This window comes from Polyergus mexicanus, unplaced genomic scaffold, assembly GCF_030449975.1.
Source record: "Polyergus mexicanus isolate NDT 795.1 unplaced genomic scaffold, iyPolMexi1.0 SCAF_21, whole genome shotgun sequence".
Classification (NCBI taxonomy): Eukaryota; Metazoa; Arthropoda; class Insecta; order Hymenoptera; family Formicidae; genus Polyergus; species Polyergus mexicanus.
In genome coordinates this window covers 660,682-675,958 of record NW_027223341.1, presented here as the reverse complement: position 1 = coordinate 675,958, position 15,277 = coordinate 660,682, and the positions used below count along the sequence as shown (strand labels likewise).

General features: G+C 31.4%; 3 protein-coding genes across 5 annotated transcripts; 1 reads left to right on the top strand and 2 right to left on the bottom strand.

The window, feature by feature from the left end:
* Positions 1 to 1,463: 1,463 nt before the first annotated feature.
* On the bottom strand, positions 1,464 to 3,842 carry LOC138942145 (uncharacterized). The gene is given in 3 exon segments (XM_070312198.1): positions 1,464 to 3,214; positions 3,639 to 3,753; positions 3,756 to 3,842. Coding segments are annotated over 3 exon segments (1,953 nt in total).
* A 497-nt stretch (positions 3,843 to 4,339) lies between these two features.
* Positions 4,340 to 7,753, top strand: LOC138942144 (uncharacterized). Its single transcript, XM_070312197.1, has 10 exons — positions 4,340 to 4,358; positions 4,711 to 5,029; positions 5,116 to 5,584; positions 5,657 to 5,896; positions 5,970 to 6,057; positions 6,155 to 6,539; positions 6,620 to 6,750; positions 6,904 to 7,151; positions 7,221 to 7,249; positions 7,376 to 7,753. The coding sequence occupies exons 1-10, from the start codon at positions 4,340 to 4,342 to the stop codon at positions 7,524 to 7,526; spliced, it is 2,079 nt and encodes a 692-aa protein (XP_070168298.1). The 3' UTR covers positions 7,527 to 7,753.
* A 3,453-nt stretch (positions 7,754 to 11,206) lies between these two features.
* On the bottom strand, positions 11,207 to 15,182 carry LOC138941979 (uncharacterized). Of its 3 annotated transcripts, XM_070311976.1 has the most exons (7): positions 15,074 to 15,182; positions 14,102 to 14,444; positions 13,605 to 13,849; positions 13,301 to 13,495; positions 12,892 to 13,167; positions 12,070 to 12,823; positions 11,207 to 11,658 (listed from the first exon to the last, which is right to left on the bottom strand). In XM_070311976.1, exons 2-6 carry the CDS (start codon positions 14,250 to 14,252, stop codon positions 12,104 to 12,106), a joined length of 1,587 nt encoding a protein of 528 aa, XP_070168077.1. In that variant the 5' UTR covers positions 14,253 to 14,444; positions 15,074 to 15,182; the 3' UTR covers positions 11,207 to 11,658; positions 12,070 to 12,103. The 3 variants fall into 3 exon arrangements, with proteins under 3 accessions (XP_070168077.1, XP_070168078.1, XP_070168076.1); XM_070311977.1 differs by lacking the exon at positions 11,207 to 11,658 and having other exon boundaries at positions 11,669 to 12,811; XM_070311975.1 differs by lacking the exon at positions 11,207 to 11,658 and having other exon boundaries at positions 11,672 to 12,823.
* Between the last annotated feature and the right edge of the window lie 95 nt (positions 15,183 to 15,277).

Sequence of the window (15,277 nt, the reverse complement as noted above, 5' to 3'; positions counted from 1 at the left end):
GAGAGGGATGAGAGAGAGACATTTCCGAGTCTTAAGGATAATTTTTAACGGTTGGGTTGCAATTTTTGGAATATACTATCCTTAATATATACCTGTATAGCGTATAGCACACCTATTTATTTACGTGCTTAGAATTATCAGAGAAAGATTTAAAATTAGCAAGCAAAATATAGTCAATATTAATCATTCAATAAGAAATGAATGAGCCAAGTCAATGTGTAGATACGTACATAAATTTTTGTATCGTAAAATATAGACACACTATAATGACCTTGGGAAGCCGTAGTGTACAAACTATATCTATTTAAAATGAGGATTGAAAATATAATATGTACGATTTTTAGATGATATTTCGACAAACGAGATCTGTTGTGCCTATTGAAGAAAATATATCCATATAAAGCAGTTACTCTGCGTTGATACCACTAGGCTTGGATAAGCAGTGGTTACCATATTTTATAGCTTTATATGGATATTATTTTCTTCAATAGGCACAAAGATCTGTTTGTCGAAATATCATCTAAAAATGTAATTATTAATTTTCAATCCTCATTTTAAATAGATATAGTTTGTACATAGGCTTCCAAGGTATTATAGTGTGTTATATATTACGATACAAAATTTATGTACGTATATACACATTGACTTTCATTCATTTTTATTGAATGATTAATATTGAATATTTTGTTGTAATTTTTAATTTTTTCTGATAATTCTAAGCACGTAAATAAATAGGTGTGTATACGTATACAGGTATATATTAAGGATAGATTTTCAAAAATTGCAAAACGTTAAAAATTATCCTTAAGACTCGGAAATGTTCTCTCTCTCTCTCTCTCTCTCTCTCTCTCTCTCTCTCTCTCTCTCTCTCTTTCTGGAGAGAGATTTCTGTACATTTTATAAATATGATATATGATATTACATATAATACATGATGTTTATTATAGATTAAAAAGTGAAAGAAAAAATTTAAAGTTTTGGCTTTATTCTTAATAATATGTAATATTACCAATATATGTATATATATATATATATATATATATATATATATATATATATATATATATGTATATAATATTGTTTCAAAATAATATTATCATATTATAATAACAATTAAAATATTTTAGGAAAAGAATGATAAATTAGTAATTACTTTGTTTGATTAATGTAACAATTATTGAATATAAATATTCCAAATAGTGCAAATTATTTATAGAAGTATAAAATTATTATTATTATTATAACTCTAATTATCATTACAAATCTTGCCAAACATATTTCTTCATTTTGAACTGATTTTAATTTTGAACATTACGATTTTTAATAAGAGATATATATATTTAGCTTAAAAATTTTTTCAATTGAGATGATGTGCTTTTGTAATACACGAATCGTATTGTTCTTTCGATGTGTTTCTCAATTCATATTATTAATGTTATAATTATAGGTTTTTCATAACAAGATCATACACTTACCAGCAACTTAATCCCTCCTCCTTGATGCCCCGGTGTAGAACCTCCCCCCACTTGTACAGACTCAATCGAGCCCGCGGGTAAACTCTGGTATCCCTGATGCATCTGCATTTTTACGCCTCTTGTGTATTGTCTATGATCATGCCGATTTTTGTTGTTTTCATATTCCAAGTAGGATTGCAAATCATCGTCCACTTGTCGTTTTACAGCAGATGCCGAATTCTCCGGATAAGATACCCAAAAAGATGTTGGCTCTTGGAGCAGAGCTCTACTCATTATAAGATTCTCTTTGACAGGGCTTGCCGGATAAGAAGCTGTAGTTACAGGCTCAATGATGGATATTTTTTTGAGAATAGCATCTAAGAGAGTGTTGTTAATCGATGAAGCGCTGTCAGTTAATGGAACCCTTGGCAATTCTGCTGAATTGTCCGGAGTACCAATATTAGCCGTTTTTGCATCTTTCGCAACCGCGGTTATGTTTTTTTGCAGATCCGTCAACATATCGAATACTTGACTAAGCTCAGCCATTCTCTGTTGAAAAGGAAGCGTTGGATCTACTGTTGGTTTCGCAAAGGGAAATATACCGGAAAAAGGTTTAAAAGGTTTTTTTGCTGTAGCGGCAGTGGTTGTCGCAGTTTTTTCATACGCTATTAGGTCATTCAGAGTTGCTATCATGTCGCTCTTTAGATTGCCAAGCTCCGACAGTATAATATCAACGATCGCGTCTTTAACAGTTGCGATGGACGATGCATTGTCCAAGGATCTTGCATACTTGCCCGATAAAACATCATCAGACTTTAAGGATCTCATAAAATTGCTTTTTGCAATTGAGCTATCATCTGCTTCTTGCGCAGTCGTATTTAACTTTATACTGTCAAACAGCTTGTCTAGAAAGTCCGACACCTTTTGAGTATATTCAGTCGGGCTGGGAATTACGGAAGATGGTAACCAATAGCTGGCTGGTACTATAGTGCTCTTCGGCGTGGGTATTTCGGTCGTTGTTGCTGGAGTGCTAGTAGCAATATTTTTGAAGAGCGTATCTAGGAATGGTGACTTCTTCGCAGTGAACGTGCTCGGATTCATTACTGATCCGAAAGAGCCGCTAGGTCCGAAAAGCCCACCTGGTCCGAAAGGCCCACCTGGCCCAAAAGGTCCGAATATTCCCGGCAAATATTCCTTTGGCATATCACTAGTGGTTGTTTTTGTTACCGATGTATTTTCTACTATTTGTGGATCTTTTGGATAAGACAATGAGCTCGGGATAGAATTGATGTCGCTTGCGGAAGAAGGCACTTCTATACTTCTTCTTTTGCGGGAGAAGGATGTTTTGCCTAAATCGGACATTATCTCTGGCATTGAGAATGGCGTAATGGGTCCGAATTTCGGACCCAGCGGACCAAACTTTGAAGCGAATGGACCAAATATACCGCGTTCATGTATATTGCTATTGTCGATCGCTTCCTCTTTACCATCTTGTATTATATCTCGTTTATTAAATAAGGCATTTGTGCTATCAGTGCTATCTAAAGGGAGTCCACTTGCGCCATACGATATAATCGGCTTAGCATCTGCCATATTATATGCAACTGGTCCTAAACCACCAAACAAGTTGCTCAGCATATCCGTCTTCTTAGAAATTAACGTCTTCGGATCAACAAACTTCGGGAAGAGTGAGGATTTCGGTACGTAAGGCACGGATATCGTGTCGATTCCTGCCAGAGGTCCAAGAGCTCGCGAATAAACTATAAGATAGTAAACGATGCACTAATAATCAATAAATAAAAGTATTTTTTACATAATTACACAACAAAAGAAATTAATAAATTAAAAAGAATTTGATAAAAATACTTTATGAAATTGGATTTGAAATTGTCAAAGTTGTTTATTTCTTTTTAAATGTATTTAATTTTATCTAATTTCTTTTGTGAAAAAGAAAATATAATTATATATATATATGAGAAATAAATCTCTTATCTTTCTAAAGAATTAATTAAAGATATCTTATCTCCATATTTAATATTTGACATTTAGAAGATTATTTGAATTTGGATCATCTAAAAGACATTTTAAAAATAAGAAATCTCTAAAAAAAAAAAACTTGCAATTGTCTTTAATCTTTTATTTTTTTATAAAATACCAAAGACAAAATAAAAAATATGATATTACCAGGTTTGGATACAAAGCTTGTCCATGACGCTCCGGGTGGAAGTGCCGGAACTAAACTGGCAGAGAATGCCAGCAGGTAGATGGAAAGTAAAAGTGCTTTCTGTCGGAGCATATTGCACTAAATAATATGGTCTACACTGCGAACGTGCTTTTATAATAATCATTAATCAGTAATCCTTGCAAAGTCTCCGGGATTACTTACATGGAGAATGCTATGGTCCGAGCTCCGCACGACGAAGTCTCATTAAAATAATCCACTCACCTCATATAGAACTTACAGTTGTGTATTTTATTTAGCCGATGCAATTCCTTCTTAAAGAAATGCAGCTTCCTTCTTAAAGATGTAAGTACGTCTATTTTAAATAACGGAAGATAATAATTATACTTTTTAAAAAGAATATCAAAAATAAAGGAAATAATGGAGAACTTTATATCTTTTTACATATCCAATATTTTCAAATCATTTAGTCATTCATTTTTTTTGTTCACTACGTATATTAATATATATTTTATTTGTAATCGTTTTTTTTTACAAATGAGTCATGTATATTGCATTTGTCAGCTGTTTCCAATAATGGAAACGCAAGCTGCTTCAATTATTTCACCTTATTTTGACTCGAATTGGAGTTTTGGTAAAATATTCAAGATTGTTGTAAAATTTGCCATTCTCTTTTTAATTTAAGCCTTATATTATTGTTAACATGGATAACTTTGAGCAACGTGAGTAAGATAATTTTTTAAAAATAAATAATGGTTGCATATAGATTGTGGCTGTCAATTCTACACTTATAAATTAATCATGTCTATTTATTTACGTAATTAACTCGTGTCTATTACATTATTTATCTTATCCACACGATTTACAATTAAATACAAAAATGATTAAATTTAATAAATAAATATATATATATATATATATATATATGTATATATATAAAATAGCGTTTTTAAAATTATTTAAATATCAATTAATAAATTAAAACAATAATAAAGTTGTTGATGTAAAATATAGAATTAAATTTTAATTTTAACGTAATAGAGAAACTAATCAAGATATTTTTATAAATTACAGAAAGTATGAACGGTACTGATACCATTGGATCAGTAGATAAAGATGTTTCATCATTGTATTCAGCTTTAAAGCATGATTATGAGGGAAACAATATAGCGAATATAATAACGCAATTATTACACATATATCAGCCAAAAGATGGTATTATTGCATATGAACGTGTATTGAGAAAAGTCCAAGATTTACTAGAAAACTGTAATTCTAGAAAAAAACAGTTATTGCTTTCGGTAATACCTGTTCCAGATAACGTGCCAGATCACAAAATTAAAGAAGTTTTTCATACAACTACAGGTTTTATCAAACTTAATCTACAAGAAAAGTAAGCCTTCTCTTTACGTTATATTCTTTTATATATTATTATCTCTTTCTTATAGAGTTTCATGTCTCATATTATTATATCAACAGCAATATGTTTCAAAATATGTTTGATGTAAAAAATATGGATGGAATAATGGACAATAATATTTCATCATCAAAACAAAGTTTTTTATATAATAAAAATGCGTCAAATTTTAAGTCATCACTTTTCGAAGCATTCCCTTTTCGAGGTTTCCCTGAGAACGAAATTTCAACAATTCACAGTCATGTAAAAAACGTAAACCACTTGTACAAAACCATAGAATGCGATTTTCCTCGTTCAGAAATTGTAGCTGATGTCAGTCCAAATTCTGCATCCTATATTAATCGGCAGGCTGATTCGTTGAGACATCAATTAAGTAATAATAATCCAAAGAATTGGCTGGACAAAAATAATAAATATCAGATGTCATTTTACCAACAATATCTGTTTAATAAGAAACACAATACACCTACTAGAATTAGTACCGCTAATGAACCAGATCTTTGGTATTCATCATCTCAGACGATATATCAGGTTTGTAATAAAAACTGAATAAAAAAGTGAAATAAACGAGCCAATCTTAATTATAAAGATTTCTAATTATAGGATACATGCTCTATAAAGGCGTATAAAGATAGTGAGATAATAGCGAATTTATGGCAAGATAAAGTTCCACGACAATTTAATAATGTTAAATACGAATATAAAAAAAGTCAAGATAATATAGCATTCGATAAAGATAAAAAATTTGGCGTTTCCCAAATGATAATCGATATTGGCCAAAATGCAACAATTAAAAATAATATAGATATGTGTTGGAACGAAGACCAGAATATTGTCGTAGATGTATTAAAGATAAAATTTGGAATCTTAATTAGCTTTTTTTCCCAAAAGTAATTAAATTCATTAAATTTTACAGACGGATGATCTCTTGGCAACGATGCGCGATAAGCTTAAAACAAGCTTAAAGAATTTTTTAAAACGAGCGCAAGAAGGAACGTTTATTGGTAATATATTATTATTTCATTTATTTATATCACACATATATTAATCAGATAAGGTATAAAATTATAAAAAAGTAATTTTTCGTGTACGTATGTACAGAATTGTCGACTTTTCCACGCACCAAATCGCATCCACAGTCGAGCTCCTTAAATTTGGTATGTTTTATGTCGAAAAATCAGAAACCTGGAATGCCACGCAAAATTTCAGAAGAAAATTTGACATCTAGTATCTCAAATAGTAACAGTAATAGCTGCTTATTTTTAAATCAGCAAAGTACAAATATTAACTTAAGAAAGGATCAAAGAGGATTGGACAAAAAAACGGAACAAAAAGCATTTAGTGGATTGCAAAGCAAATGTAATACTCAGGAAATCAATAAAGTAACTGAATCGCAATTACAGCAAAATAATCTAGATTACATTATGGAAAAGAAAGTGATTACACTTGAATGCAAAGAAAATAATTCAGAAGAATCAATGCACGGGTAAATGTGTAATTATTATTATATTTAACAATTTAATCGCGCGACAATACTAATAATAAAATGATTTCTAATTCAAACAGATGCAAAATACTAGAATCAAAGTCGAACGATTTAAATACAGAAAACAATTTTCAAGTTCATTCAATGTCTCAACTAGCTGCGTACAAAAAACATTATTACGATACGTTATTGAGTGTTCAAAGAGCTAAAGGTTTACAAAATCATATTTTAATATTATATTATATATATTTTGTTTAGCAAGTCTTTAGATATCTCTGATACCTCGCGTGTAAAATATAATAACTTATAATTGGTGAGGTAGGTGATAACGTTAAATGCGCTAATTACTTCGATCTTTTCACAGTCGCAGTCACGAATTCTTTAGCATCTTCCTCGGATCATTTAAGGGGTTACGATGATCCGTATTACTCGAATTATATAGATCAGCAGCAACACCTGTTTCATCAACAGCGTCATTTCATGACGAGGCCGCAATTTTTAACGTATCCGGCTGAGTTATGCGGATTATCAAATGTACATGGTAATCAATACAGTTGGGCGAAATCAGTCTATAAATATTTATTACTGAAGCAATTAAGACTTCAACAGCAGGTAAGAAGATGTAAAGACATAAGTAAGATTATTTCAGAACACGTGTTTACTCACCGTATATGGTTACAGACTTCGCCCCTGTATGCCCGAAATCAAGAGTAAGTCATTTATATATATATGCTCAATAACTGAAATATATTTGAAATATGATTCTCTCTCTCTTTATGCTTGATATTGAAATTGTATTTATGTAATGGTAACATTTTGTTTCTTCATTCTTCAAGTGGTTGGATGCATCGCTACATCGCACCTGTGTATCCCTATTCCTTTACGTCAAAAGAAAGTGCTCAAGCGAAGCACTTTATACGCCGTAAGAGTTTGGAAGACATAATCGGAAAATTGAAGGAGATTGAACGCAACAATGTTAGCAATTGAGCGATTTTTCTCTTGCATTAAAGTGAGATTCCGTTGAGCGGCACTTATAAAGTTTCGTGCACAAATGGTATAATTTTATAATTTCTGTTCATTCCTGTGTATGGCAGCTCTAAATATCAAGATAAAGAACTAGTTGATACAATAATATCAGTAAGAATGTTAGAAAACTCACATAATCATAGATTGATAAAATATTAAGATAAATATAAATATAATACATATATAAGCTCGACACGGATTTCTTTACCGCTCTCATAAATGTTCATATTTTTCTTTATATTTGCTTTGCTTTTGTATTGAAAATAATTGTTACGTGTTATTATGTATTAATTATAAAAAGATTATCGTATATAACGATTTATATGTACACATCTCTCGTCGGATATCTTGATTCCTTATAAAACGTGAATCTCTTATAATGTTCAATCACACAACGATTTTGATAATTTTGTTTATATTTTAGACGATTGCGTGACATAATGATTTTTTCAATGGTATACGCAGAATATAATGTTATATTGTTAGCTATCGCCAATTGAACCGTATTTAACGCACTTACTATTGAATGGACATTATATTCTGTTTGAGTAACATTACACAAAGTTCACTCTAATGACTAGATGATTTGTGATATATTCTTAAATAACATACAGTCACACACACAACTTCGCACAATCAATAGTGTATATTGTATATAATATACTCGTTTTCGAGTTACTCCTAGATGTACAAAATGACGTTTAAAAGAATACGTGATAACGCTAACTTAGATGTTACGTGACTCATCGATCATTTATTGTCCAGATCATTCGCTACCAGCGCGACAAAATCACCAAGATGCTTTGTCGCATAATATCTGCGTCATTCTTGGTAATCTGTCAAGCCATATTCATTCTCAGATCTCTGCTCAAGACATTCAAATCACGATTCGCCTAATAATTCTACAATTGATGTGTCGCTACAGTTTGATGTTCATTCTAAATATTGGCAGCATCACATTATGCACTCACATGTAACTAAATATATAAATACAATGACACTATCAGTATCCGCGCGAATATATCTATATAAATATTTTAGAACACATTCGACATATTTAAATAAGATGAACATTCTTACTTGAAACATACAATGTTATGTTTATTATTTGATGAGAAATTAGGCCAATTAAATCATCCTGCTAGAAGAATTAAAGCGAAAACTGTCAAAAATTTATACTGTGAAATTAAATTCCTAATATTTGAAATCGTGAAGGAATATATTTTTTAAATAATTAAAAAGTTTATTTTATACAATGATTTTCTGTCGATTTCTTTTAGCTCGTCTGATTTTTGGAGGATATCAGGTCATGTACAGACTTGGATTGTCATACTATCACTATAAGTCATTGTCGATCGAACCTAGTATATGAAAAGAATCTGCGCTTATTAATCATAATTGAAATTTATTGCCTGAATTATAATTTATTCAAATTCTAAGAAAACAGTGCTTTTTTTTCATGTATCACAAACATGCTGCTATTTATTAATTTGCTTCGTTGAAGCAAATAATTGTCGCAAATATTGAAGTCAAATGACATCATTTGATCTTTATTATAGCAATAATAATGACTTTAATTCAAATAGTCTTTTATTGATACTATTTAACAACAAATCATGTTTTCTTGATCACTTTTGAAAGATTTGAAAATTAACATTTAAAATATTTTATAAATAACGATATAAAACACGAAATAAAATAATTCCATGATTGAAAAATTGTAAAGATTGTAAGAAATTGTAAATTTAATTTCTTTAGTAATTAAATTGTAATTAAAAGTTGTTCTATTAATGAAATATTAATTGAAAGTAGCATCGTGTGTGTATATATGCATGTGTGTATGTGTATGTGGGTCAAAAAGCATGAAAATCTTATAAAATATATAGATTTATTCTTATTGAGTATGAGTGTATGTGTGTTATAGTATAACATTTATACGAAACATATCTTTATTAAAAAATTAGGATTATTTCGAATTAAATAATCGTGCATTTGTGCTATAATTTAACATATTTGTCGCTAATCCACTTGGATTTATCTAGAATATTAACTAATATATGAATGATAAATTAAAATGTTGTACAATGCAAAAAGTGACGAAAATGAGTGACAAAAGGGATTTTTTTGATGCATAAGAATATTTTCATGCTAGTCTTATAAAGAAATTACATTGCTATATGTGCCGAATTCAAATTCAAATATGACAAATTAACAGATTTTAAAATTATAAATCTTTGGATATAAACTCATTAAAAGAAAGAATAGATTCAATCGATACTATGTTCAAAGAGCGTTATATTTCTTCTGGCAGTGTCTGTACATTTTTTTTAACTCAAAGGTAATTGCCTTATAATGTCAAGTGACATTTTAGTTTATTCGTTTAGTTACTCTAAAGTGACATTATTAAGTTTGAGATATATTCATACTTTAAAACATATCCCAGCATATCGATAATGGGCCACAGAAAAGTTGCTCGTTATTTTTTATTGTGGCTAACAAAACACGAGTTATGACACTCTCAATATTTGCCACAACGAAGCTGCTGTATTACATGCTATTTTTCTTTATAAACCTATATGAACACGCATTTCTCTTACACTATTAATTGATTTAAGATCGACGCATCAAAATTCAATAAATGTATGATCTATATGCCTGTTTGCTATATTTGTGTTTACATTCGTATCGTAAAAGACAAAATAGCTGTTTTAATAGTGGCCTTAACAAAGATTAACTAATATGTTTGTGTTTATTCAATCGTATGATAGTTCGTGATAGATCGAATAAAAGAGAAACGAGGTATCAGAGAGAAATTCGCTTTAAGAATGTTACATATTAAAAGAGACTCAATAGCACGAGCAATTAAGAAACAAGCGCTCAATAGTTCTTTTAGGATGAATTGTACTTCTAATACGATATGTATGTACTAAAAAATATCCTGCTCTTTAAATTTATGGATTATTAAGAGATAGTTGTACAAAAAAATGACTAGATTTGACTCTAGAGTTTCTTATTAAAGCGGAAAAATAACACAATATGTAATACTGCTCATCTAGTAACTTTAAAGCTATGTAAAATGCCTAAAATTAGTGCGTATGTTTCTTTATAGGAACAGGGACGGACCATTCTTTTTTAAAATTTGACTAACTATAACAAAATTTCTATTTTCTGCATTATATGAAAAAAGATAAAAATTACAATTATGTGTTTTAGATATATCCAATTTGTTAAAATTTAATGAAGAATATATTTAATCAACCATCTGTCAATTATTGTTTTTCAAAATTAATATTATTTAATTTCAGAATATTATACAGAATCATTTGCTTTAGGTAAAAATCAATTAAGCATAATCATTTTTTAAGTCCGTCCTTGTGCAAGAATGATACTATTGTAATATAATGAACACACTTCAGAGTTTATGAGCCAATTGGAATAATATAACAAATAATCGTTCCATGCATACTATTTCATTCATAGAGAGTAATAATGGATGCCAAACCAATTATTCTTCAGTGCAAACAATATTGAAAGAGTTATATAATATTATTTTAAAATTTTCAGAACATAAACTTATTATTTGCAAAATTCTTTTTAATATGTTATAAGAATTTAGAATTCTCTACAAGGCTATTACGTAAAGTGTATATATACATATATACATTCATATATACATACATACTTTATATAATGATCTTATAGAATTTTAAATTCTTATAACATATTTTATGTGTGTGTGTATACACATACATATATTAAACATTTTTTTCAAGTATACATGGAACGTAAATCATGTTGGCATCAAAATATGATAAAAAAATGATTATTATTCCAAATATATATATCGGTGTTACATGCTCTATAGTAGTCTTATACTTAAAATCCCGTTAAAACTTACTTAAATTTATTATTTGGTACATGATTGGAATGAAGTGGCATTATTTGCTTATCAAAGTTGGGCAGTCTGGTTTTGTGTCATGCAAAACGTCGAGACCCAAATAACTAAAGAAAATTTATCCTCTTGGCAGCAGAATGTACAAGGCAGCAATGACTTTATACAGGATCTTAAATCTTTGGACACAATGATTTCGTCCTGTAAAATTGAATAACAACAAACTTGATAAACCCTACAGTAAGTATGGGCTATGATCTTTTTCACCTGTTGCATGTATGAAATGTAACGATCATATATATATGATATACATATATATATGATTTACATTTTTTAAATCACATCTGGTTTTATGCACAGTTCAAAACACAGATGGAACATGTAAAACCAAAGTACTGTGTTTTTCAGTCTCACTGTGCATTTTTTAATATAGAGAATATAAAATGTGTTGAAGTCTGGCAAGTTTATATGCAAACAAGAGAAAAATCAAGTACAGTTGCGGTCTAATAAAGGAAAATATTCAACGTAAAGTATATGATGTACTTGCTTTATAAAAAATTTTGTCACAAACTGTTTACAGAAATTGTTCGGTTGAACAGGTTTATTTTTTACCTAAAGTATGTGTGCTTCATATTTCACAAGACGATTAGGCAAAGCTATAAGGATCGATAGTTTTGCTAGAGCAAGGTTGAACATCATCTGGTGGTGGGCGCCACTGTCCGGACCACATAGCATTACGAATAATCACATTCGCATCAGTAGCTTCTTCTCTGCCGCTGTTAGATGTACACTCTACCTCCCAGTTTCGGAGGCCGTTCCGAGTCACTTGATTGATCGATCTAGTCTCGTTCATGTCACAACAATTCTGTGCGTCATTATTCACTGACATTTGCTTAGTTTTACTTCTAACTTGTGTGCCACTATTTCTACGTTCTGCGTCGGACCACGAATGAGATTGCTCCACTGTAGATTGTAGAGGTAACTTTCGCGGCACTCGTCTAGTCTTAGCCTCCTCCGCGGTAACATGGCTAGCATCGACTTTACTGCTACCTGATGCGTTTCCGTCACCTGTCGAACTACTATCACCTTCTTTCCTTCGTCTTCTCCGTCTCCTCTCAATCTCGGTATCTTCGCGTTGAGTATCTTCCCGATGAGTATCCTCGTTATTCGTATGTGTTTCTAAAATGTGTTGTTTGGCCGAAGCCCAATGGTCCTTTTTATTGGTGCCTTGTTTAAGTCTTTCATGATTACCACGATGGCCGCCGTTACTCGTGTTTGTGTCACTGTCCGTGTTACGTTTCTTCGATTGTTGATTTTTCACGGTCCACGAGGCAGGTCTTTTAGGGCTACGTTCCTTCAAAGTGACCTGCATTTTAGATTATGTTTATACTATGATTAAATAATAGATGCAGATAAAGTAGATTATATATTTACCCCGGAGGAGGAAGAATTATCAACAGGTTTGTAGAGTTGTGTTGGTGTATTACTACGAGAATCTTGACCTTTACAAATTGATCCATTCCGACAATGTATCCACGAAAGTAAAAATGCTAAGAGAGAGCATGAAAGTCCCACTACTGCTGCAGCAGTCAGTTGGGAACGTGTGCGTCTTGGTACCCAGCCTCCACTATGATATTCCCATACTGTACATGCTAATAAAGCGCTACTCGCTGCATATGAGAAACCTATGCCAGTGAATACTATAGCATTCTATAAAAAATAATAGATTCTATTACATGTGTTTAATAGTATCAATACTTTGCAGTTGTTAATATTTAAAAATATAATTAAAACATAAATGTTATATATTTGTACATTTATATTATACTTAAATACTACTTACCAGCTTAGCCCAATTTAAAGGAAGGATGTAAATGACGTGCGAAATATCAAGGAAGAGAAGGGCTGCAGTGACCAAGAAACAAAAAACAGCTACAAAGATCATGAATCGTAAACGATCTGCTAAAGGCAGCATAAAAAGACTGATTTTGGCAGTACCAGAACTGCATAAAGTGGCCAAACAAGCTGCAGAGGATATCTACAAAATATCATTAATATCTATATGTGTAAAACAATCTTATTATTTTAATCACACATAATATGTTTCTAGTTTATCATTTCATATATATAAGTAATTTTATACTTACAAGTAATAAGAGTCTAACAACACCCGTAGCTGTTTTAAGATGTCCTTGTATGTCACAATAAATAACCACATGGCTCGCGCGGGACCAAGCCAGAGCATTGGATGAAGAGCCAGGTCTATGATTACTATTACCATAGTGACCATGATAGTTAGCATGTGAATCCCAAGAGTGGACTGTCGAATGAACTCCTGGCGAATCCAGCTCCGATGATTGGGAGCTGATTCGCCCCCCTGTCCTACTGCCTGCTATTGATATAATATTGAAACTATTGTACAGAATCATACAATGCAATTACATAAATATGATTTTAAATAAGATAGATAATGCAGACAGTTAGTCAGAGTTTTAACAACTACATGTTATTTTAATGTTTCAGAAAGAAACTATAGAGCAATAATTGAATCAGCATTGATTTTAAGAAATTTGACAATATTATATAAATTTCAAATAATATACAAGCATTAAATTAAAAATTAAAATTAATTGATTGTACATACCAATCTCGAAGTCCTGAATATCTTCGGGTCTAGAATATATGGCAGGTGGTGGTTCTAAGTCGTGTATTTCTTCTAGGAGAAGCACTTCTATTTCCTCGGCTGCGTATAAATCGGAGACCGAGCGAATAGGATAATGCCGAGTCTCGCTCATTACTCAAGTGCGCTCGCTCATTTACTCCTTCCTGCCTGCTGTCGTACTTTTCTACTTGACCTGTCAGCGACCAGCATGCATTATCTAATCGATTCGAAGACAGGTCCACCTGTCTACCAGCCATTGCCCGTTCATATTGTGTGCCATTTCTACATTTGCAGGCAACAATACTCCTCCGCCTTCAGGCCACACCTACAGGAAAAAGAAGCAAGATTATTTAGCAACATTGAATAAACAGATTATAGTTTATATAATGAAAAAGTGAAGAGAAGATTTTATAGTTATAATCTTTAAATATTTATCATTAAATATACAAATCTTTCTGTGTATTTCACTAATTAAATTTTTCTACAATGAAATGTAACTTTATGCAAGTTAATAAAAACGTTACTTAAATATCTTATCATCCAAAAAATATGTTAAATTTTTTATTATTAAACTCGATAAATTGATGTGAGCATGTATACCAAATCTTGTAAATAAATATTGACAAACATATGATATTTATTTAACACAAACAAGACTGTCTCATGTCACGTCGATGCGTTTGACATACTCGAGATTAAAGTGCAAACGAGCAATGGTAATTGGTTTGATCGCACGAATAAAATTTTAATTAAACGTGTATGACTCAACTATTGATTAACATGAAAAATATTTCAAATTTTTAATGATAAATCAAGTGTTTTCCCTTCATTGAATCGTTCTGTCGCTCCAGATCCACATGTGGTTCTCAGATTCTTATCCCAACGATATCTTAAATGAATGCCATCGCGTCGAGAAAATCGCGTGCTGTCCCCGAGAGATTTGCGAATACCTACCTCGAATTTACGCTCGTCAATCGCGACGTGTAGATCACATTTTTCCGAGATTTTTCACGGTAAGCTCATTGACCGTCCAATGGATAGCCGCCATTGCCTTTTTGCTGTTTTTGCCTATGATCTGCGTCCATCACAACGACCTAGAAACGATAGATGGGGCAACTTGTCTCTCTCTTCATTCATTGGCCGAACGGCAAAAAATGG